Here is a 23005-nt window from a genome sequence, read left to right on the forward strand (position 1 = left end):
ATGGGAATTATATTTGCAGACAGTTTGTGTGAAAGGCCTGGAGCTCTCCCACAAGGATCCTCACCTTGCCTCCCCATGTAGAAATTGTGAGATGTCCCCACCTTGGCCTTAGGGAGCTGGTGCCATTTCATGATAACCCAGTAGCCTGTGTGGGAAAGATGCACTTTGGAAGGCATTTTGTCTTTAAGTGACACTTCTCCCTAGCAAACTGGAGGGTTTATAAAACTCGACCCAGTCCCCCTTTTCTAGCTTGTGGTACATTGTGGTTGAGGAAGGCCAAGAACTTTAACCTTGTTTGGGCAGGCTCTTACACCAGGTGACAGATGAAATTTGGAGAGTCGGAATAAGGGATTGAATCTGGCAAGATATAATTTTAAGGGATAAGTTATGCTCTCAGGTTTAATAATCAGATATCTATCCAAGTATAGCATAAGGAGATGTGGCTGCAGAGTATTACAAGGCAATTTGGAGATTTGACCTGTAGGCCATTCCTCGAATGAGTTTCTGATTGATACTGATTTGATACTGACGAAGTTGGTATGAAAGTAAATATGATTTAAAGGAGTGAATGTGATCATTGGCCACGTCGTTATAGATGGCCCCGGTTCTACAGACACATCAGTCTCTCCTTCCTCTGCCCTGGGTGGAGCTGGCCATTTCTGTCCTTGGGGGCATGATGGTGCAGAGCCCTGTTAGTAAAGCCAGATGAGGATTCTTGAGTAGGTTTGACCTGAAGTATCTCTGACTGCAGGGGGGAGTGAAATTGTCTTCTCAGGAGAGCGAGCATCTGGGATTGATTATGAATCACAGCCTGAAGCTGCCTCCTTCCTGCATGTTGTTTGAAAGAGATGCACTCGACTCCATATGTGACACGGATCTGTTTCTTATTTATTGTGTTTATTTATTTATTGTATTTATTAATGTGAAATTTGTTTGTTAAAATGGATGCTTTGGGAAATTGTTCCTTGCCTGTTTTTATGGCTCTGAAGCTCCCCTCGACCCCCCGTGGTGGTGGAGGCTGATGATGGTGTGTGTGTGTGTGTGTGTGTGTGTGTGTGTGTGTGTGTCCGTGACCTATTCTAAGAGTTGGGGCCATAGGTGACGCCGGAAAGATTGAGTCATGCCGTTTGGAGGGTGGCGTAAAGATCCAGGACCACTTAGCCTGCAGAAAACCAGGAGTGGGGCGGCAGTGAGCAATAGTCTTGTAGAAGAGGTGCTGCATTTATTCTGGTTCTCCAAAGGTTGGGCCAGGACTAATAGCTGGAAGGCAAAGTGATTCTGAATTCAAAGTGACCAGAGCCAGGAGCATGTGGAGGGATGCCATCTTCCAGATTTCCCTGCCCCTGGAGACATTTGTGCAGAGCCAGATTGTTGGGAGGTTTCCTGGGGGAGGAGATTCAGGCAGGTCTCACTTCCGGTTGGCAGAGCGGGGTCCCGCACTCCCCCTCCAGATTCTGGTTTCCCCAGAGACTCCAGCTGCTGACTTCCCGGGGAAGGGATGGTGTCTGACACTTCCAGGATCTGTGCTCTGGACTCTGCACTGCTGTCTTGGTGCTTGCTTGTAAAACACTTCAAGACCCATGGATAAAGGGTTCTTTGTAAGTGTAAATGTTATCAAGCACACATTCCTTCCTTTCCTTTGCAGCCAAGGAAAGTCATGCGATAAAGATGTTTTTTTTCCAGCATAACCTTTTCCATGTGGCTTTCTATACCTCTTTCCTCTGGGAATTCACTAGGTTGAGTTCAACTCTCTTGGCTTAGACTCCAAGTTGTAATGTTTGGACTTAACTATTCGGTTTAATCTTAAACACACACATGTATATATACACACATGTACATTTAAGCAGAATTTAAAAATTATCCTTGAACTACCTAGGCAAATAGATTGGAAATGGTGTTCTGGAGAGAGCAGCTATAAGCACACCGTCTGGTTGTATGCCTGTGTTGAATATATAGTGTGTTAAGGGTGTGAATGTTTTTGGGGGCTTGGAGGATGTAATACATTTTTAACAAAGATAATTCTGCTTTCCGAATGTCTTTTCCAACGATCGGATTTTCACGTTGTTCACAGGGGACTTCCTGGACTGAGTAGTTGGCAAGGTGGAAAAGATAATCCCTCAGAATGCATGACGTCAGGAGAGAGTTTCCCAAAGTAATTGGGGGCTGCTGGTGGTTCTGGCCTGCAGTAGGGCAGCTCGGGATGGCGTGATGAGCGTGGCTTTGAGAGGGTATCAAAGGGAAGGTTGGGTTTGAGGGAAGATGAGACTAACTCTCTTTTTCCATTGATGGTATTTCTTATAGTACTTCATCTATTCTTGTACTTCCACTGCTGTTATGGTCTGTTTTCTCTTTCTGCTCCATGGCAAGAAGAACTTCCACTGTCCTCCAGGCCAACACCAGCTCCTGGTGGGGTCTGGGCAGGGCTGGTGGACGCAGGCTGGGTACAGGCAGCGGGGGCAGGAGGGCTGCACTGACAGGGGTGCACCCCTTTCCATCAGTGTTATTGCCCTGGCATTGGGGACACAGATGAAGTTGACTTTGATGGAATAGATTTACAACTGATTTCCTGTTCTTTAAATCCCACCACAACAGAATTGGGCATATTGTTTTACATTCTGGCCTGAGTCTAAAAGGACATGTCCTGTTTTGGCTTTGCGCTGCCCCGGTAGAACTGCAGTCTATCGCAGAAGGGGCATTTGGGTTGGCGGCTTCTTGGCACCTGCCCAGGGTTGTGTTCATTTCCTCTAGATGTAATGACTCAAACCACAGCCGCTGGGAGTACAATGGTAGGGAAACTGGCAAGTGAATGTTAACCTCTCAGAAAGAACTGGCTAGAACTGGCATGGGTCTATCACCTCGCCCCCGCTCCTTGGGTCCCCAGGTCGTGGCAGATTGCATACATAGCAGCAGACAGGCCTTTCCTGATGGAAAGATTTGGGGACATTGTTTCTAAGTGCATCAGTGCTGGAAAAAGAGACTTGATCAGCCCTGCAGGAACAGCCCTGGCCATGTAACTCTTGTTGCTTTCCCTCCTTCTGGAAGCCTCTCTTAGCCTTTTGTTTGCAGGAAGAAACATGGCTAATGCTTCTTGGGATCAGTAAGTACCACAGAGGAAGAAAATGCTGTCCCGATGATGCTGTTCCTGAGGGCAGACCTGCCTGCCAGCATCTTTTTCTCCTGGCTTCTGTGCTGCACTGGATTCCATTATCTGAATTTACCTGTCCAGATTAAGATGGGATTTCGAAGGAAGAAATGAGACTGGCTAGCATGAAATAGCTTTTAAAAAACATATAGACTTTTAGGAGTGAGGACTCCTAACTCAAAGGGGAAAACAGTCACGTAGTGGACCTCACTCATTCACACTACAGCTGAAACCAGGCTGGTGCTGCTTTACCATCAACCTACGAGATTTGTGCAGAGCAGGGGATGGTGACCTTATCTGCCCTATTTGGATGTCAGGGCTCAGCACTTGAGAAGTACTCAAATGTGTTCATTGGAAGGAAGGTTTTTCAACAAGAGAACATACTTGTGAGCATTTTAGAATTAGCCTAAAAATGGCATCTAATAATCATCAGACACTCCTACCTAATTATCAAAGTAGATCCTTAATAACTTCTGCCTACAGTACCTCATTAGCTTATTAGGGGAAAGCTGTGCACTTGCAAGCATTTTTCAAGTAATATTTTAAAATCGAGAGAGAATTTAGTTTCATTTTTCCCTTTTAATCTAAACTAGTAAAATTTGCAATATTATCTCTTCTTATTGTGAGATAAAAGAATACACTAGTACTAAATTAGTTTACATGGCATTTGGAGAATTAACTGGGTACTTTATCATAAATGGCAAAGTTCTGCAGGTAAATTTGTTTTCTTATTACCACAAATTCTAAGTGTAGAAGCTCCCTTAGCTAATGAGGATGGGTTTTCTTTCTGCATTCAGATCTCTTAAATAATGCAGTGTTGTGGTTAAGAACGAGGGCTCTGTAACTCGTGCCTGGGTTCAGGTCCCTGCTCTGCTGCAGTCCAGCTGTGGGACCTGCCCAGTGCTATATATTTCTCATCTGTAAAATGGGGTTAATAACCATACCTGTCTTCTGGGGCTGCTCTGGAGACTGAATGAGCCATTGAAGAACTTGGAAGAGTTCCTGATGGAGTAAGCAACAATATTCCTTGGTATTGTTGTTACTGTGTTTACAGAAACATCTCCTTTTCATCTGAGTTACATTAATATGACAAGGCATGCTTTGGATACCAGAATTTCCTTTTGTATTACATGGTTGTCTCATTCCATTTTCTTCCCTTCCCTTCCCTTTTTTTTTTTTTTTTCAAAGATGTATCCCTTTCCTTCTCCCTACTTTCTTGGATCCTCAGGACTATGACAGAGATGATGTTACTTTGCTTCTTTCTCTCTCTCCTAGGATGCACCCTGCTATTCTACGAGACCTATGGGAAGAATTCCATGGATCAGAGTAATGCCCCTCGCTGTGCCTTGTTTGCAGAAGACAGCATAGTGCAGTCTGTCCCAGAACATCCCAAGAAGGAAAACGTGTTCTGTCTCAGCAACTCCTTTGGAGATGTCTACCTTTTCCAGGTAGTGTCAAGCTTTCTAAATGTGGGGTTGAGGCAATGGCATGTGTACTATGAGGACAAGAAGGAACAGAATGAAGAGGCAGAACCTAACAATGAAATAGAGTAAAAGCTTAGTCTTTGGGTGGGAGCTTAAGCAAGAGAATTGGCCTCTGTTTGCTGTCAGGTGTCATTAAGTCATTCATACAGCCAACATTCCTTGGGATACCCTTCAAGTGCCAGGCTGTGGCCCATGGGGTGGTCTTTGGGATAGGAAGAGAGAAAAATCGTGATCTCCATTCTGGCATAGCTCATGATCTAGTGGTGCAAGGTCTGAAATTCCCAGAGTGGAGGCTTTTAAGTGAAGCCTGCAGAGTATGGCTAGGAGAGCTTTCGATTTTCCCCCAAGAATCCCAGTACAAGTAGAAGGAGCAGCTTTTCAGGAAAACCTTATAGACAAATGCTGTAAGGTCTCATTTCCAATGGAAGTGGGCTTAGGATGTTAAGATTCAAGTTATCTGCTGTTACGATTTTTAGTAATTTTTTTAGCAAATGTGAAGCTTAAGAGCATGGTGTAATGCCAAGCCATTGGTATTGGTGTCAGCCTTAGGTATGAGGTCCTGGTGCTGTCGTTGAGTGTGTATGCTACCTTAGAGTACTTCCTGAATTGCTCCGAGCTTTGGATCCTTCAACCAGCAGGATAACAATAGCTTATAGAATTGCTTATTTAAGGATAAAAAATGTGCATGTGTTAAGTGCTAAAGAAATTCTAAGTATTAGTGATTAACTCGAAAGAGGTAGAAGTGAAGGAAGTGAAGTATGCTTCTGAAGAGCTTCCCAGTCTAAACCCATTGCGGCATGTAGACCCAATTTGGGCTGCAGATTATACCTGACCGGTAAGGCTCATGGAAGACCTCATGGGTCCTAGGTGTCTCGATTACAATGGTCCTGGACACCCTGAGGAGTCTTGCAGGACTTGCAGGAATATAATGTTCTCTCAGCCAGCTGACTTTAGGAATTTAGAAATCTCTGCACAGGATTTCCTGTTGCCAGTTCTAGGTAAACTCTTTGGGCATCTAGCCTTATTGCTGTCCTCAACTTGACTTACAAGATTCAGAGTTTGAGATTTGATTTTCCTTCTCATAACAGAAAGGTTGCTTAGAGTTTCTTTGATGCGCTAACGCTAAGGAATGAATTGCTGTTAATCTGAATTGTAGGGACAGGAAGAACATTAGATTAAATCTGCATGGACTGGGGCACCTGGGTGGCTTAGGTTAAGCTCCTGCCTTCAGCTCAGGTCATGATCTTGGGGTCCTGGGACTGAGCCCTGCATCAGGCTCCCTGCTCAGCGGGGAACCTGCTTCTCCCTCTGCCTCTCCCCCCGGCTCGTGCTCTCTCTCAAATAAATAAAATCTTAAAAAAAGTTAAAAAAACATCTGCATGGATTTCTCAGGGGCAAGTGTGATACTAGTATTTTGTGATTTAGTTCAAATATCCTTAGTTCTCAGAAATTTTCCCAGTAGGTCCTATTGTATGATCCCAGAGATCATTGGAGGATCAATCTGTAGCTTGAATGTGTGTGGTTTTTCTGGACATCAAGGAAGTGGAAGGGCTTTTTAGCCCTGCTTAGAATCATAATCTTTGCCCATTCTGCTTTTTTCAAACTTGCTTTATTTTTAAAATATTTTTCTCATGTGAGAATTGCATGTAGTCATTGTGTCTGAAGTTGACTTAAGAGTAGAGAGAATAGAACCATTAGGTATGTTCCCAGTGCTCAAAGACAACTATTTTAATGTTGTGATGTCCTGTCCCACCCCCATTTTTTTTATATATTTCATAATTGAGTTCATACCATAGATGAAATTTCATATCCAGGTTTCAGAGTTTAACATTTTAAGCCCTAATATTTTCTCACTCTATTAAAATTATGAGGAGAAGCACCTTTTAGAGAACAGCATAGCATAGTGTAGACACTGAGCTGAGTGACTCTACCCTGGTGTTTGGATTACTCCTCTGCTCTTGGCTCACAGCTTGTTTGTAGTTTGTTGTCCTGTCATATTTGGAGCTACACGATCATTTCTGCTGTGCTCCGGGCATTGTCTCAGACTCTCTGGAGTCAAGGAAGCCTGCAAACCTGAGCTGAGTGGTTGTGTGTGTTTTTGAAATTAAACAGTTTTTATGAAGTGAAGTACTTCTTGGGTTATACATCAAAGCCCAGCCTCCCACTCTGGATGGTACTTTGTGGTAAAACAATTCCAAATAGGTTTTTTCTCCCCCATGTGTTTAGGCCACAAGCCAGACAGATCTGGAAAATTGGGTCACTGCCATACATTCAGCTTGCGCATCCCTTTTTGCAAAGAAGCATGGGAAAGAGGACACGGTTCGGCTACTGAAGAACCAGACCAAAAACCTTGTTCAGAAGATAGATATGGACAGCAAGATGAAGAAGATGGCAGAGTTACAGCTGTCGGTGGTGAGCGACCCAAAGAACAGGAAAGCCATAGAAAACCAGGTACTGCTTATTTGTGTATTTTCTTTCATTGCTCATGTCACTTAGAGCAAAAATCTGAGTTTGAATGCAAATGGCGGTGATGTTTCCTACACCTGTGGGGGAGATTCCTTCTGTGGCCTCTTGTTTCAAGTACTTAATGGCAGCACTTTTGTGACATCCATGACGTGTTAGGCTTTACAACCTTTGGTTGTTGTTTTGTGTCCAATGGAATATTTTGTGACCAAGGCTTTTTTCGTAATACTGAATAGTTCTTTCTGGCCTGGCTGACTCTTTCATATAGTCCCTCTCAGACCAAGATTTATATAATAAGACCAATAGAAGATTAGACAGATAGGATTCTAATACAGAGGGTGGCTTTGAAAAGTATGGTTTGGTGTAGCACAGCTCTTCCCATCTGTGGATTCCAAAAAAACAGTATATGTATTTTTTTTTTCTGTTTATAACAGATATGGTCCTTAGGAAAATGCTTTCTCTGGTCTAGTTCCACATTCATATCATAATTAAATAGCCAGTTTCTATGCTGTTTGAATTTTGGAGGAGGAGAAGCAGCTTTTTGTTTTCCTTTGCTCACATGCCCTCGGCACTTAGACATGTGGCAATGAAAATTCTAGCATCTCTGTCTTCATAAGTGCAGGATGAGTGTTGTATCTTTAGAAGATTAATCAAGCAATGGCTTGGAGGGCAGATAGGCTTAGAGAGAGCTGTGATTTAGTGGGATGGCACTGGTCTGGATGTGTGGTTACCAGGGCTCGGTGCAGAGTGTCTCCAGAAGTTTTCACAACTTATGTGGAAAACGTATTTCAGAGTAAGTAATTTCTGTAATTCTACGGAATCTCAATGAGAGTATCCTACACTCCTGAATTGAACTACTCCTCAAAGAGAATGTGCCATTTATCTAAAGAGTACCTGCTAGCAAAATACAAACTTCCAGTTAAGAAGGAATTGAAAAGGGAGTTGAAACTGCCTGACAGAAGGAAGGGAGATGGCAGGTGTGTGGGAGTTTGGCAGGAACACCATGGCTGGAAGAAGTGCTGCCAGGAGCTCACCCTGAGTTATCTCTGCCCTCTGCCTGCTTCCTCTGAGCAGCCTCCCCTGCTCGTGGCCAGGAAGAGTTAGGTACTGAGGCAGGTCCCCATCACCCAGCTTTCTGTGCTCATCGCATGTAGAGATGTGACGGTATGTTGAGTTACCTGGCAAATCCAAAAAGCTTGCAGAGGAGAAATGGTTATCCCAGTACCACATCTCCTGTGTGGTCCTGAATTTCTAAGGATCCAGTAGCCACAATAGTCTGTCCTCTGAGGTGAAACTCACGGATTCATGTGTCTCAGAGTGTTCATGGTGCTCCAGTAAAACAATCTCGGGCTGATCACATGGGAAGAAGTGTGGCTTGGACTTCTACTGGCTCTCTGAAATTTACCTTTGAAGCCATACTTTAGTGCTCTGAAGGGATGTCCACCTTGGAGTTTTTAGGTCCTTATATAATGTCAAATGTTTTGGTCCAGGGAGTAAAAGGGAAATCCGGCAACATGCAGACACCCCTGGCCTGCCCCTCGCACTCCCCTGCCCCCCCACCCCCGCATTTGTTTCCCTTTTCCTTTTTATGGTCACAGGAAGTCTAAGCACACTTGAAAAAAAATACACATTTTCATTAAGTGTAATTTTATTCCACTAAATGCAGTTTCATTAAGTATATTTTATAGTTGCCAAACAACTAATTTATGATGTGTCTGGGAGCAGAGTTTTACTTTCACATAAACTGGACACAAATCCAAGAGTCTTCGTTGGTTGGATGGCCTGAAGAGAAGCTCTTTTAATTATTACTTGTAGCACATTATGCATTCTTTGTCAGAATCATTAGTTATTTTAAACACGGTGTCCTGATACTACTAATTTTTCATTTAAGTTCTCGCTGCCTTCACCGCTTCTCCCTCCTTCCCCTGCTCTCCCTGCCCCTACTGTGAACACAGTTACCTTCTCATATTGTGCTTGTGCATTTCTGGTAAGAAACAATTGGGTTTGATCTTTAGAAATTCCACCTGAAAATATTCTCTCCCCCATATCGGCAGTTTCTAAGATTGTATTTGAGTCATGCTTTCCCAGAGGTCTTTGCAGTGGGTGGGTGTCACGAATTACATTTGCTGGGCTCACTGTCCTTAGCTCATTTACCAGATGGCGGTAAAGAGAGCTATTAGCTCTTTACTTGCAGACGCAAAGTATATGAAACGTAAAGGGGATGAAAAAGCACATGCTTAGAATTATTTTTATGAGATGGTCTTTGACTAGAGAATGTTATGTGAAGCTACAAAGGCAAAGGTATTTTCAAATCAAGACCAATAAGAACATGATCTCCCAAATATCCCGTAACTGTATAGTTTTCTCTAATCTACCTTTTATAAACTTCTTTGAAAGAGCAGTAGTGCTCTATCCACTTACCATTTAAAACTCTCAATGTCAATATATTTTATCTTACATAAAAGGAAATATTTTATTTATGTAGTGTTTTCCCGCAGAGACCCCAAGAACCTCAGATAGAGTCATTTATAGTCTAATAATAGCAGAACTTACAGAGTCCATTACATCATGCACGATAAAGTCTCTGGAACAGATTTTCTTTGAAGTGCTTGGGTGGAGAAGATCATTGTGTACACCCTTTCCAAATAAAAAGATAAAATGAGGCTATCATAGTCATAACGGCCGAGCTTCATAGTGTTGGGTGGTAACGTGCTTCTTGAAAGAGACCGTCCCATGGGCTTGTCCCAGGGCCTTTTGGAGATTCTATGGGGCAGGATGACACAGCTTTCATTTGAGCATATCCAATGTGGAGCAGACCGTGTAGCCATCCACATGTTGGATTCCTTTTGAAGTTCTGAGGAAGAGCTGTAAATTAAGTCCAGTTAGTACTTTATTTTCCTTCCCGTTTATTATTTTAAACAAGCAAACAGAGACCAAACCTCATCGCCCTTTGGCGATCTTGGCTTCCCCCCAGATGGCTTCCCCGCATCCTGAGGATGCATTTTGTATGCTCCTCACCAGTCCCCCCGCCCCCCCCCCCCAACCCCTGTTGGCTTGTGAGGCCTGGGTGCTGGAAAGCAATCAGAATGGGGCAGAGGAGGTAGTGGGAGCAGCAGGCTGGGGCCGTGGGCTCGGGGTTGCTCTGGGCTTTGGGGAAACGTGGGCTTCATCTTAAATATTAAAGTTTCAAACTGGTAAAGAGGATGAGTTGGATCTAGGCAGTTGGAAACTGTGGTGATGGGGGAATAAAGTGAACGGAGCCTTGAAGAAAATACAATGTGGATCGTGTGTGTTTGTGGGCAGCTATTTGGGGAATAAAACACTGAAGCGTGAGATATTGGTAAAAAGGGTTTGAGGAGACGAGGCCAGATTATGGAGGTTCTGGGCATGCTGTTTAGGTCAGTGAACATTTATTAAGTGCGTATCTGGACCAGGCAAATGTACACAAACTGGAGATTCAAAAAGATGCTGTCTTTGCCCCCCAGAGCTCTCAGGCTAGCAGGGTGCCAGTCAGTTAAGCATATTATTTCAACATAATTTAGTGACTCCGGAGCAAATGATACTCCAGAGTATTGTGGAAGACAAATGGGAGGTTTAGCCTCCTGTGTAGTCATGGAAGACTTCCAGGAGGAGGGATGCCTGAATTGCTTCATGAAGAGTGAGGAGTTAATCAGGGGAGGAATAGAGAAGGGAACACCAGGCCAAGAATCAGCATAGCAAAGGCAGAGTGCTCTGAAATGATATGGTGCAACCTTGCAGTTTGATTTTTCAGGCACACGGTGTGCAGGTGAGAGATGGAAGGCAAGTAGGACTGTCTTGTCCCTTCCCTGGACCACTGAGGAGGCTCTGTTTTCCCCTTTCTCAGATGCGACTTCTATATGAGGCCAGAGTGTTTGCTTCTATAAAGCAGATCTGATCATGTGATTGCCTGGTTTAAAAATCCTCTAGTGGTTTGTACTGCTTGTAAGATAAAGCCCCTAGACCTCTCCTACCTATATTAGCAGAGCCAAACATCATGCAGGTTCCATCCCTTTCTTTGGGTTTTTTTTTCTTACAGAGAAGAACCGTGTAGGCCACACACATCTGTGTACAGACATGCCCTATTGCCTGTGCCCCTCACTGGGCTCATCTCTTCTCATTTGTGATGAAGGGTTTAGGCATTACTTCCTCTATGGAGCTGCCCTTCACTTCCCTCCCACTCATTCTTTTATAATTCTTGGGGTCTCTATCATAGCCCTCATCACATTGTTTATAATTATCCCCTTGTGTGTAAGACTGCTCCTGGTCTGAGATACGAGCTCCTAAAGGATCCATAACTTTCCCATCTCTGTATCCCTGGTGCTTTGCCCGAAGTAGTGTGTGAGTAGACCTAGGTCTCCTGGCCTCTTTCCTGTGGCACACTGGGCTCTCCTCTCTGTAGGCCCCACCCCAGCTCATTGCCAGCTCTGGGCTTCCTTTCCTCAGGCCTTCCCTCTTTCATTCCCAGCTAACGTATCCTCTCTTTGGCCTCACTCCTTAGTCTCGTGGCCTCTGAGCTGATTTATCAGGGCTCCTATCTCAGGCCATAATCATGTAAGATTTCAAGTAACTGCATGAGGTAAAGTTATATGTATCATTGGATGAATGAATAGACCCTAAGAGAGGTTAAGTAAATTTTCTAATGTCACAGAGATGGCATGTGGTAGAGCTGGCATTTGACCACAGGTGTGCATTCCTAACCATTGGACTCTGTTGCCTCTCAATAATAAATCAGATTGTGTTTTGCTTGCTGATTAATAATGTAATGAATGGTTTTGTATAAAATTTTTATTTTTATTTATTTTGTATATATGTGTATATTTATTTTTAAGTAATCTCTACATACAGTGTAGGGCTCAAGCTCATAACCCCAAGATCAAGAGTCACATGCCTTACTGACTGAGCCAGCCAAGTGGCCCCAAATTAGTTTTTTTTTTTAAGTTTTGTTTATTTTTCTTCTTGAAAATTTTAAAAGATTTTATTTATTCATGAGAGACACACAGAGAGATAGGCAGAGACACAGGCAGAGAGAGAAGCAGGCTCCCTATGGGGAGCCCGTTGAGGGACTTGATCCCAGGACTCTGGGATCATGACCTAAGCCAAAGGCAGATGTTCAACCACTGAGCCACCCAGGGTCCCTTATTTATTTATTTTAGAGAGAGCACAGTGGGGAAGGGCAGAGGGACAGAGAGGGAATGTCTCAAGCAGACTCTATGTTGATGGAGCCCAACATGGGGTTCAGTCTCACGAATCACAACCTGGAGATCATGACTTAAGCCAAAACCAAGAGTTGGATGCTTAACCAATTGTACCACCCAGGTGCCCTCCAAAATTAGTTTGTAAATAATTTCTGTAACTTGTATTTTTGGGCTTAATTTGATGGGAAGCATATTTATTATAAAATGGAGTATATTTTATGGCATGTGATTTCTATCTCAGAGGAAGAACAAAACATATTCTCTAAACTTTAGCTGGTTGTTCTAACCAACTAGTTAACTTCAGTGTAATCTGTACCACCAGATGGATTCTTCTGAGAAGGGTAGGTTGTAGTGCTTGGAAAACACTGCATCAGAGTTTTTCATCTTACTTACTGAAAAGGAAAAGCTAATGATCTTTTAGGACAGACCTCATATAAAGAAAAAAAAAAAAAGACCTCATAAAGGACAAATGACCAAAGACTGTGATCACATGACTAAATGATAGAAAATATTTTTCTAGGGATGTTGGGTGTGGCAGGAATGTGCTTGTCATAGTTTTTATGTATCATTTACTCATCTGTTATTTTTAGCATTAGGCTCCCTCTCCTTCCTGCTGCCCACTTTCTACAGCAGATCATAACCTTTCTGAGCTCATTAAATGACTATAGCTGTATTTGCCATAGAGGGGAAACTTTTGCACTGTTTTTGTTACAGTGCTTAAAAGTGGAAGCTTTTGTCCTTAATTTTGTTGTTAGTACTTTTTCTTTTGCAATGGAAGTTAATTCCTTAGAGCGAATTTTCTTCATGTTGTTTTTCTGTTTTGTGCAGGATGTTAGAAGAAATAAAAGCTCAGTCTACTTTAGGGAAATTGAGTGTTTGTTTTCATGTCCTGATATTTATCTTAAAAAATAAATGTCTGAGGACAATGGTCAGTATTTAAGGAATTTAAGGAAAAAAAGGGTGAAAACAGTCTTGTTTTAAGGGAATTGATTTTGGGCATTTTGGCATTTGATGCTGTTCGAAAAAAAAAAAAAAAAAACTCCAGAAATTCCTTGATTAATGTGATGTCAGATAACATTACTGTGTTAGTGATGATGGTGATGGGAATTTCCCCACATAACATTGAAGAGCTACAAAACTGTCTTCTGGTTCTCCCTTTACATTTGTAAAAATGTATCTTTAGCTCATCTTTTGAGGGATAATTATAAAATATGTTTATTTTTTTCATTAACAGTGCTTAAGATTTGGGATGAGCTTTGTACATCAAGGTGGGTAAGGAGACAGAAATGCCCAATGTTCAGTATGCACAGGACACCCAAGTGAGAGTGTAGATGGTCTTACATCATTCCATGTTGAATACTTGAGGATTTGTTGGGAGAAATGAGGGTGACATGAAAATTTACATGAGCGTTGCTGCAGTAGGTCTTGGAGAGTGAACACATATTTGCCTCATGAGCAAAGGGGCCTGTGATTCGGGATTCAAGGACTGCATTATAAGTGCTTTGATAGAAGCTTACTCTCATACACTGCTTACCTCAGGATCCACTCCAGGCCTTTGCTTATCTGGAAAGGAGAGCTTATTTTGGGGCCCTGGTCAAGTCACTCCCCTCTGAGGACTCAGTTTCCTCTGCTGAGAAACAAAGGTGTGGTAATCCCGTTGCCTGTGTGAGCTCACTTCACATGTTGGCAGACTCTCAATGTCACTGGGTCTGTTTTGAGCTTGTGCATCAGCCTTTTTGCTTTCCTCTTCCCTCCAAGGAACCCAGGCACCTGAATGTACATCCTTCACCATACTTGATACCTGGTATTTTCCTAATGCCTTCTCTACAACTTCCATGAGTTTGTGGAAAGAAAAACCAGATATTTCATTGTTTCTTATCCAACAAATCCTCATTTAACCTCTGTGGCGGATCCTCTCTAAAAGAACCATGGCCTTCGAAATAAGAGAAATATTCTCTTTAAGTACGGAATAACTGTGTGACTGATGTTGATGGACTTTGCTGTAGAAATCTATGGAGGTGAAGGCTGGATCAGTCAGGGTTCTCCAGAGAAACAGAACCAATAGAAGGTATGAAAGATTGTGCATAAAGAGATTTATTATGAGGAACACAATCACGTGACTATGGAGGCACCCAGGTCCCAAGATCTGCAGCATGAGTAAGCTGGAGACCCAGGAGAGCTGGTGGTACTATTCCCATTCCAGGACTGGCAGCCTTGAAACCCAGGGTGGGTTGATACTTCAGTTCAAGTCCAAAGTCAGAGAAAAAGCCAATATCCCAATTGGAAGGCCCCTGGGTAGGAGGAATTCTCTCTTACTTGGGGAAGAGTCAGCCTCTCTGGTCTGTATTCAGGCCTTCAGCTATTGGTGAGGCCCACCCACATGGGGGAGGCAGTCTCTGGTACTCTGCTTACCCATTTAAGTGTTAAATGTCATCCAAAAACCCCCTTGTAAAAACACCCAGAATAATGTTTGACCACAACTCTGGACACCTAATGGCCCAGTCAAGTTGACACACAGAGAATGAACCATCACAAAGGCTGAGTCAGGATGAACACAAGAGGTGTTGTTAAAATGGAACAGTCATAAAGTCCCTTCTCATTTGCATTTTTCGTGCAATTTAATTTTAAAACGATCTCTACCATGTATGGTATTGATTGAGATACTAGTTTTCTTGAAACATAATTGCATATGGTAATGAACTTCTTCTTTGTAAGGTCTGCTTTAGCCTGGTCTGGGTGCCCCAAACTCTTCTTCCTTTAAGTGATGTAAGCATTTAAACCCATTTTCTTCTCATGAATCTCCCTGCATTTTGTCCCAGGTTTTGCGTGGAGATGTCTAGTCTTCACTTTCCAGGGGTGTTTTGATGTAATCACATAAATACATTAAGTGATGCCTTTAAAAATATTTGGTAAACTGCAGAATTCAGTGAAAATATAAGAGTGTCCTCTTCCCTGATCTCTCATGATTGGCATAGACCTGGATTTTATTTTATTTGATCTTTTTGTCTTTGTATTCCACCATGGGTGCATAGGCTTCTTTCTCTGTCCTCTGATGCATCCTTCCCCAACACAGCCCCTAGAAATTATCTTGTAAAACAGTTTCACCCAGAGGTATAAATGAGGGGTACACTTTAATACATTACCCAATCTGGAAACATCTGCATATTATAAGAAGACAAAAGAATGTGTCTGTAATTGTGGATTTTCAGCAATTAGCTAGAGAAGATACTTGAGAGACAGAACTGGGAGTATAGTTTTCACTGTGGCTTATAGCTTCTGGTAGGTGTCAGTTCATGGTTGTGTAATAGTCATTTGTTACTTCCGGAATCTAAAATTCTCCTATATGGTAAGATCAAGAAGAGATTTGCAGTTTTGGTTTGGGCTGTCTTGTTAGTCTAGAGCTGTGGTCCTCACTAAGGCTGTGAATTAGAATTGGTGGAGGTGCTTTTGAAATGTAAACATTCCTAGGTTCCACACTTAATGAGTAGACTCTTCAGGAATATGACCTGGTCATGTTCATTTTTAAAAGCCAACAGGTGGGGCACCTGTGTGGCTCAGTTGGTTGGGCTTCTGCCTTTGACTCAGGTCATGATCTGCCATTATATTTCTTCCATGGGGAGAAGGTGTGTGCTGACCTTCCTAGGAAATAGATCTGGAAAACATGGAAGGGGGTGTGGGGAGTAACCGGAGTTTGTACTGTTTTTTTCTCTTAAGAGACTGAAGGATGCGTAACATTAAGTGTTGGAGATACTTCAACGTATCATTTATCCGGAATTAAGAATTGACCTGAAGGTTTGCTGTGATGAGTTAGAATCTGCTTGGATGCTAAACACTACCAAACTAGTGATGCAGCTGGTGCAAGTGAAGTGACACATGCATCTTTATGACCAGCCTTCAGTGCAGACCATCTGAATGTGGCGATTGCTCAGGCTACCACTGGAAGGCCAGCTTTCTGCTCTCCTTTGTTTTCGCAAGTTACTAGAGCCTTCTTCACCTTTTGGTATTTGACTGTCTTTCTTTACCAATTCATAACTTCAGTTTTGAAGAAGCACATAGACATTTCAGTTGTGTAAATAATTAGATGTGTTTTAATTTTATTCAGATGTATAGATGGCGATTATTCTCTAGTATACTTACAGTAGGAGTAGAAGCTCTATCTGCCTTCACCCCTGAAGTCCATTTGCTTCTTATTATTTTTGAGTCATCTACTCACAATGCATGACAATGTAAAAGTCACTATGTCATTATCCAGCCTTTGTTTGTAGGCAATTCAGTCAATCTGGTTTAAGATCAGAGGCTGGAAACGTGTAGGGAAATTAAACAAAGTGAAATAACCGATTTACAGTTGTGTGTTCTGCCTTAAGTTGGCATGGTTTGGAGTTGGGACCACCGGCTGTGTTTTGGTTTGTTTTGTCCTGGGCCATCCTGATGAAACACAGTGCTTTCTGACTCGCTGTGTTTAGGGAGGAGGGCTGGAGATGGGGCGAGCAGGGAAGGCTCATCTCAACCATACAGCACCAGCTGAAACAAATTGTTCCTTGAAGTTTGTGAAAGGGATCATATATTCAGTTGGACCCATGAAAACGTCTCATCTTAATTTAAATTGCCCCTGTTCTTTCTTAAACAGATCCAGCAATGGGAGCAGAACCTGGAGAAATTTCACATGGATCTGTTCAGGATGCGTTGCTATCTGGCCAGCCTACAAGGCGGGGAGCTGCCAAACCCCAAGAGCCTCCTCGCTGCCGCCAGCCGCCCCTCCAAGCTGGCCCTCGGCAGGCTGGGCATCTTGTCAGTTTCTTCTTTCCATGCTCTAGTAAGTTCCTGGGAAAGGCCATTTGTGGCATTTGGGGGGGATTGTGGATGTTCACCCTTTCCCAGCTGGTTGCCCTTCAGCTCTCCTGTGACTTAACCTAGTTACGGTCCAGGGACCCCCCCACCCCCACCCTGCTGCATGCCAGACACTGCGGGGATGGGGGGTGGGAGGCAGCCTGCTGTACTGAGTCCTGGCTTCTTGGAGCCCACCTACTCATAGACAGTTATTAAATATTCATGTCTGCCTCTGCCGTCTGTCTGTTCTGCTTCATCTGGTCAGGAAGGTGGAAATCCCTGAGGAGTAGCAATAATGGTATGAAGAACTAAAAGGCTGAGCAAAGGTGGTTTTGTGTGTACTGCACAGAGCCCTCCATTAGGTTCTTGACATTGGCTCCTGGGTGGCTGGCTTCTGTGGACAGTACGAGCTCCAGCCTGGGGGCAGGGGGTAGTCTGCAGGTCAGTTTGTCGAGCCTGCTGCCCACCCTAGAGAGATCTGAATGTTTTAATTAGGCTTGTGTTGCCCAGATAAGAGATGTCTGGGCACATGGGGCATATAATGCATCTGGGGGATGCATTTCTGGCATGTCAGACATGCGGTAGCATTTGGCTCTGGTCAGAACATGATGGTTACAGGCAAGCAGGGGCTTACCTCTGTTCAGGCAGCAGCTAATTCTATCACCCAAATAATAAGTTTTAAGATTTTTAAAACTGTGTTTTTAATTAGGTTTGTTCTAGAGATGACTCTGCTTTCCGGAAAAGAACGCTCTCACTGACCCAGCGAGGAAGAAACAAGAAGGGGATATTTTCTTCATTAAAAGGGCTGGACACTCTGGCAAGAAAAGGGAAGGAGAAAAGACCTTCTGTAACTCAGGCGAGTTCCTCAGTATCAGAGGGACAGCAGACGTAGTGGGAAATCCTTGATAGTCAGCAAAGCCTAAATGTTCATCACCCATTAAGAATGAGATAAAAGTTGATTCAGAGGAATGCAGTCTTGGCATGGGCTTTTTCCAAATGGGAACACACAAGTCACCCAGCCTCCTTTTGGGACTTCCAAAAAGGTACTCACACCTTGCTCGCATCTGCAGCTCCAGGCACACAAAAATCAGAAAAGAATCCATGCTTTTCATTGCCTTTAGAATATTTTTCCCCCTAAGATTTGATATGAAAATACACATTAAAATTAATAATTAAAGAAAAAGCAACCAAGTTCTGATAATGCTAGGCACTTTTCTCAGTCTTTATGACACAGAGTAGACATTTTGTCATCACACTGTACAGATGAGAAGCCTGAGACTGAGAGGTTAAGTCACTTCCTCATCTTTGTTCACACAACGCCCTTAGGGCAGGGCTGGCCTTCATCTGCCCAGATCCAGGGCTCTGCAACATTGGGCTATTGCAGCTGCCGATTGTCTTAGAGGAAGGGCACTGGTTTTAATATTTTAAAAATAATCTGAGTACTCATTGCTGAAATGGGGCCCATGGACAGTGCATTGTTTTCAGAATTCCAGTCGGAAGTATTTCCTAATGACATTAATAGAGTATATGATAATGAATTTTATGCTGCAGACTGATATGTTTCAGGATTATTATTTTTTCAAAGACTGTTGAAAAGATGAGTTCTTCATATGTTAGTCTAATCATTTAAATGGGAAGGAAAGATGTGATTAAGTCTGAAGAAGTTCTTGTTTTTTACTTTTAACATGTCATTCTGAATATGCTTCTAGTATCATCTGGAAGAGAGGGTTACATTTTGTGGCACTTGATTTTCTAATTTTACATGGATATTTATTTGTGTGTCATAGTTTTGTGAATTGTGTGAATTGTGTGATAGAAGCTACTTCTTTGACCTATTTACATGTTTACAACACATGAACCCTCTTTTCCATGGCCTCTGCTTTGCATATTCCTATACAATTTTTATGTACTCCTATACAAGGGAAAAGAATATCACATAGAAAAATTGTGATTCTACTTGTACTTTAATTGGAAAGTAATCATGTGTTGGTTATAAATGGAAAAATATTTCTTCATTATAGAAGGTAGTCATCTATAGGCCATTGGCTAATGCTAGGCTTATATTTTGAATTGAACTTCTGTGAATGTATTTGAAGCAAATCTTGGTTTAAATCCAGACAGTCAGTTCTATATAGTTAAATGATAATGATAAATAACTTGATAACTTGCTTATTTTTCTTAAATATTGACATTCAGCTAATTATATATGAGCCTAATATGGTCTTTATCACATCAGATATGGTAAATGTTCTTCATGTAAGATTTCTTGAGAAACAAAAACATTTGGTTGAACATTTTTGTTTTAAAAAGATATGAAACTAATATTAATCTATTCATGTAACTGAATGAAGTAGATGTGAAAGGTATCAATGAATGTTTAAATGGCTAGTTCTTTATATTTTGCTACAAAATCTAAAAGATAAAAATTAGAAAAAAGAAATTATTCGTCTTCCCTTTATCCAGACACAACCAGGTTTAGTATTTAGGTATATTTCTTCCCAATTTTTCTTCTGTGTACATTCAGAAAATAGTTACAAACTTCATTTTGGTGGTCTTGAGAACCCAACTTTGAGCTCCATTTCCTATCTTCAGAAATGTATACTTCTTGGTTAAAAACATCACGAATATTCAGGATATTCAAGTGAATGATATATGACACCATAGAAAAGTAATTTGTAACTCTATGGGAAGTAAAAAAAAAAAAAACTCTTCCTTTAAAGTTAAAATTTTAAATGTAGTAGAGTAGTAATTAGTATACATTTTGGTATGAAGATCTTTTTTTTTTCTTAAAATTTTTTATTTACTTATTGAGAGAGAGAGAGAGAGAGAGAGAGAGAGAGAGAGACACTGAGAGGCAGAGACACAGGCAGAGGGAGAAGCAGGCTCCATGCAGGGAGCCCGACGCGGGACTCAATCCTGGGTCTCCAGAATCACACCCTGGGCCGCAGGTGGCACTAAACCGCTGCGCCATGGGTTTGCCCTGGTATGAAGATCTTATAAAATGTTATAGAACATAACATTTTAAACACTGAAAAAGGATAACTGCCAAATGAACATTGCAGAGCCATTTCATTAGCTTCCCCTCAGCCCTCCAACTCCTGTTTATCAGATATTTGATTCAAGTAGCAGTTAGGTGTTTTCTGGAACTCTGCTATCACAAAACTCCCAATATCTCCAGTGAAGGAAACGTTGCTGTAGGTGGCACCCATCTTGTCTTACATTGATAATGCAAACACTAAGTTGAGTGGGCAGCATTAGTTCACAATCTTCACATGAATCTGTTGAAAATAAATTTAGGGCAGCCCAGGTGGTGCAGCGGTTTAGCGCTGCCTGCAGCCTGGGGTGTGATGCTGGAGACCCGGGATTGGGTCCCGCGTCCGGCTCCCTGCGTGGAGCCTGCTTCTCCCTCTGCCTGTGTCTCTGCCCCTGTCTCTCTCTCCGAATAAATAAATAGATCTAAAATAAAATAAAATAAAATAAAATAAATTTAGAATTCAAATGGTCTCTAGTGACCAAATAAGAGATGTTCTCAGAATGCCAAGTTATTTTGAAGATACCGTCTTAAAAGATAGGTAACCCTATCTTAAAAGTGGCAAGGCTAGACTAAGATCAAAATAGCAACTTTCATTTATAGTTCCCGATTGCTCAGCAATGCTTACCATTGTTTGAGTGTTTGGTGAATCCAAAATTGCATTTTCCTTTCAGGATTGTTAGAGAACTTCACACAGATAGTACATCCATGCTGTGAGTCAGCAGCCTTTGGATCACCAAGTTCCTTGTCCAGACTCCAAAAGGGTTTCTGACGAAACAACTCAGAACCATTTCTGAATGGAACTGTGGAGTAGAGTAAAAGATTGACTGGATGAACTTAGGCTTTTTCTTTGCAGTTTTTTCAAATCCACCTTCCCCTTAAAGTTGTGTTTCATGATACTGAACGATTTCTCTGTCTTCTCCACCAAATCATTTTATCTTGGGATTTATGTCCACTAAACTTCTAAACATTTTGTTGGGATTGAAACCTGATTTTAATAGGCTTGGACAAATGTAATATGCTTTTGCAGAAGTAGGTGCTGTTATTTAATTAATTAATTGTGATGATTTAGCTAGTTGACAATTTAGTTGGAAAAAAACTGAGGAATGGCTGAGTATTATACTCCTGAGGGGGAGGTAAGGGAGGTGCTTTCTTCTGATCCTAAAATAATATAAAACAGCTTACCTCTTCTGCCTTCACATGAGTTTGGCCCCAACCATGGGCTCCAGAACTCTTCAGTATGTTATGTTATTGTTGACGCTGCTCCCAGGGGGCTGCTCTGCCAAAGATGTCCTGAGGTGGGTAGAAAAATCTCCACTCAAAACCCCATTCCCCTTCACCGACCATTCTCAGAAGTCAGGGGCTGCAAGAGGTGGGGTATGAGATGGAATGGCTTGTGCCAGGAACCATTTTGCTGTGTTGCTCCTCTGTATTCTGGGTGCTCTCCTTTTGCTAGATCTGACCAACCATGGGACTGCAAGGAAGCCAAATCCGAACCTTCCTTTTTTTTTTTTTTTTTTTAAGATTTTATTTATTTATGTAGAGTGTTGGGGGGAGATTGGCAGAGGGAAAGGAAGAGAGAATCTCAAGCAGGGGTCAGCTGAGTGCGGAGCCCCATATGGGGCTCAGTCTCACCACCCTGAGATCTTGACCCCAGCTGAAATTAAGAGTCAGATGCTTAACCAACTGAGCGAACCACGTATACCTCAGACCTTCCTTTTTATAAATCATACCATCAAGATGTCAGACTTCTATAATTGAATATAAATAATTCCCATTCTCTGCCCCTTTATTTCTATACACAAGCAGAGCCTATTTCAAAATCCAGATCAAATTACCATCCTTTTCTCCCCCCTCATTTAATTAAAAAATTATATGACTTTCATAGATTTCCTTAGTAATTGAAAGTAGAGCAGCATTCCTGTGAAACCTTTCATAAGCCGAAATGGCAAAAAGTGAAGAAGCAAATACCGTTAATTTATATGGAAAAATGCTGAGCATTTCCAGACCCCACAAATAACCTGTAAGGCTTTTCTGATACCTCAGGGCACATCTTGCTAAAGGATGCACAAAATAAATCGAGGTAAAGCTCAGATGCTCACAGACACAGTTCAAAGCTCTGGTGGCTTGATGCTCTTGATGCCAAGTGTAGCTGCTCCCAGGGCAGGAAGTTGACCATGCCACTCTTGCTGCTGGGGCATGTGTGCTGTCTCTAGAATGAATGACTTACTGCAAAACAGACTCTGAATGTGTTTTTGCTTTTCACCTGATTTCATAAAAGTGCACATCTTCTCTGGATTTCTTTCATTTAGCTATAACAGCTACAAACGTAGCTCTTTCATGAAAAGCCAGTGAGTGGCACAGTGTGGACTATGGAAAAGGAGGGGACACCTGTATTTCTTTGGTTTGCTACCTTTTACTCTCAGTGATGTGAACAAGTCCTGTCTTGCAGTCAGGCTTGTAAGTGAGACCCTTGCTCTTTAGAGGTTATAATTTATGATTACGTATATATTCTCAGTCCATTTAGCAAACTGCTAAAGATATAGTATCGCTTAATAAGTCTGCCTGTTGTCTACATGAGATGTATAGTCCTTTAATAATAGTTGAGAAGAAATGTTTGATCTGCGATAGAAAACAAATTTTTTTTTATTGTATCTCGCCCATCGTTAAATAATGATTTAGAATTCTTTCTTTGAAAGTTAAGAAAGTATATCATGGAAGCATTTTTTATTAACTGAAATTATGTCAGGCTTGGAAAATAAATTTTGCTAAAAAAGCTATTGATGGTCAGAATGAAGCTTAGTGTTTATTTAAATTGTGCTCAAATTACCAAATGATCTTC

At 42.0% G+C, this 23005-nt stretch overlaps 1 protein-coding gene across 3 annotated transcripts in view; it reads left to right on the plus strand.

Moving 5' to 3' along the window:
• Window positions 1–23005, plus strand: part of TIAM2 (TIAM Rac1 associated GEF 2) — a 130707-nt gene that overhangs the window by 33805 nt on the left and 73897 nt on the right. For 2 of the 3 annotated variants that reach the window (XM_049113827.1, XM_025422592.3), the window contains 4 exons: window positions 4418–4590; window positions 6853–7077; window positions 16933–17118; window positions 17842–17988. In XM_049113827.1, the coding sequence (XP_048969784.1) occupies window positions 4418–4590; window positions 6853–7077; window positions 16933–17118; window positions 17842–17988 (731 nt within the window). Of the gene's footprint in view, window positions 1–4417; window positions 4591–6852; window positions 7078–16150; window positions 16306–16932; window positions 17119–17841; window positions 17989–23005 lie in introns of those variants that run through there. The other variant, XM_025422593.3, reaches the window with a different exon arrangement.

Source organism: Canis lupus, chromosome 1 (genome assembly GCF_003254725.2).
Source record: "Canis lupus dingo isolate Sandy chromosome 1, ASM325472v2, whole genome shotgun sequence".
Lineage (NCBI taxonomy): Eukaryota > Metazoa > Chordata > Mammalia > Carnivora > Canidae > Canis > Canis lupus.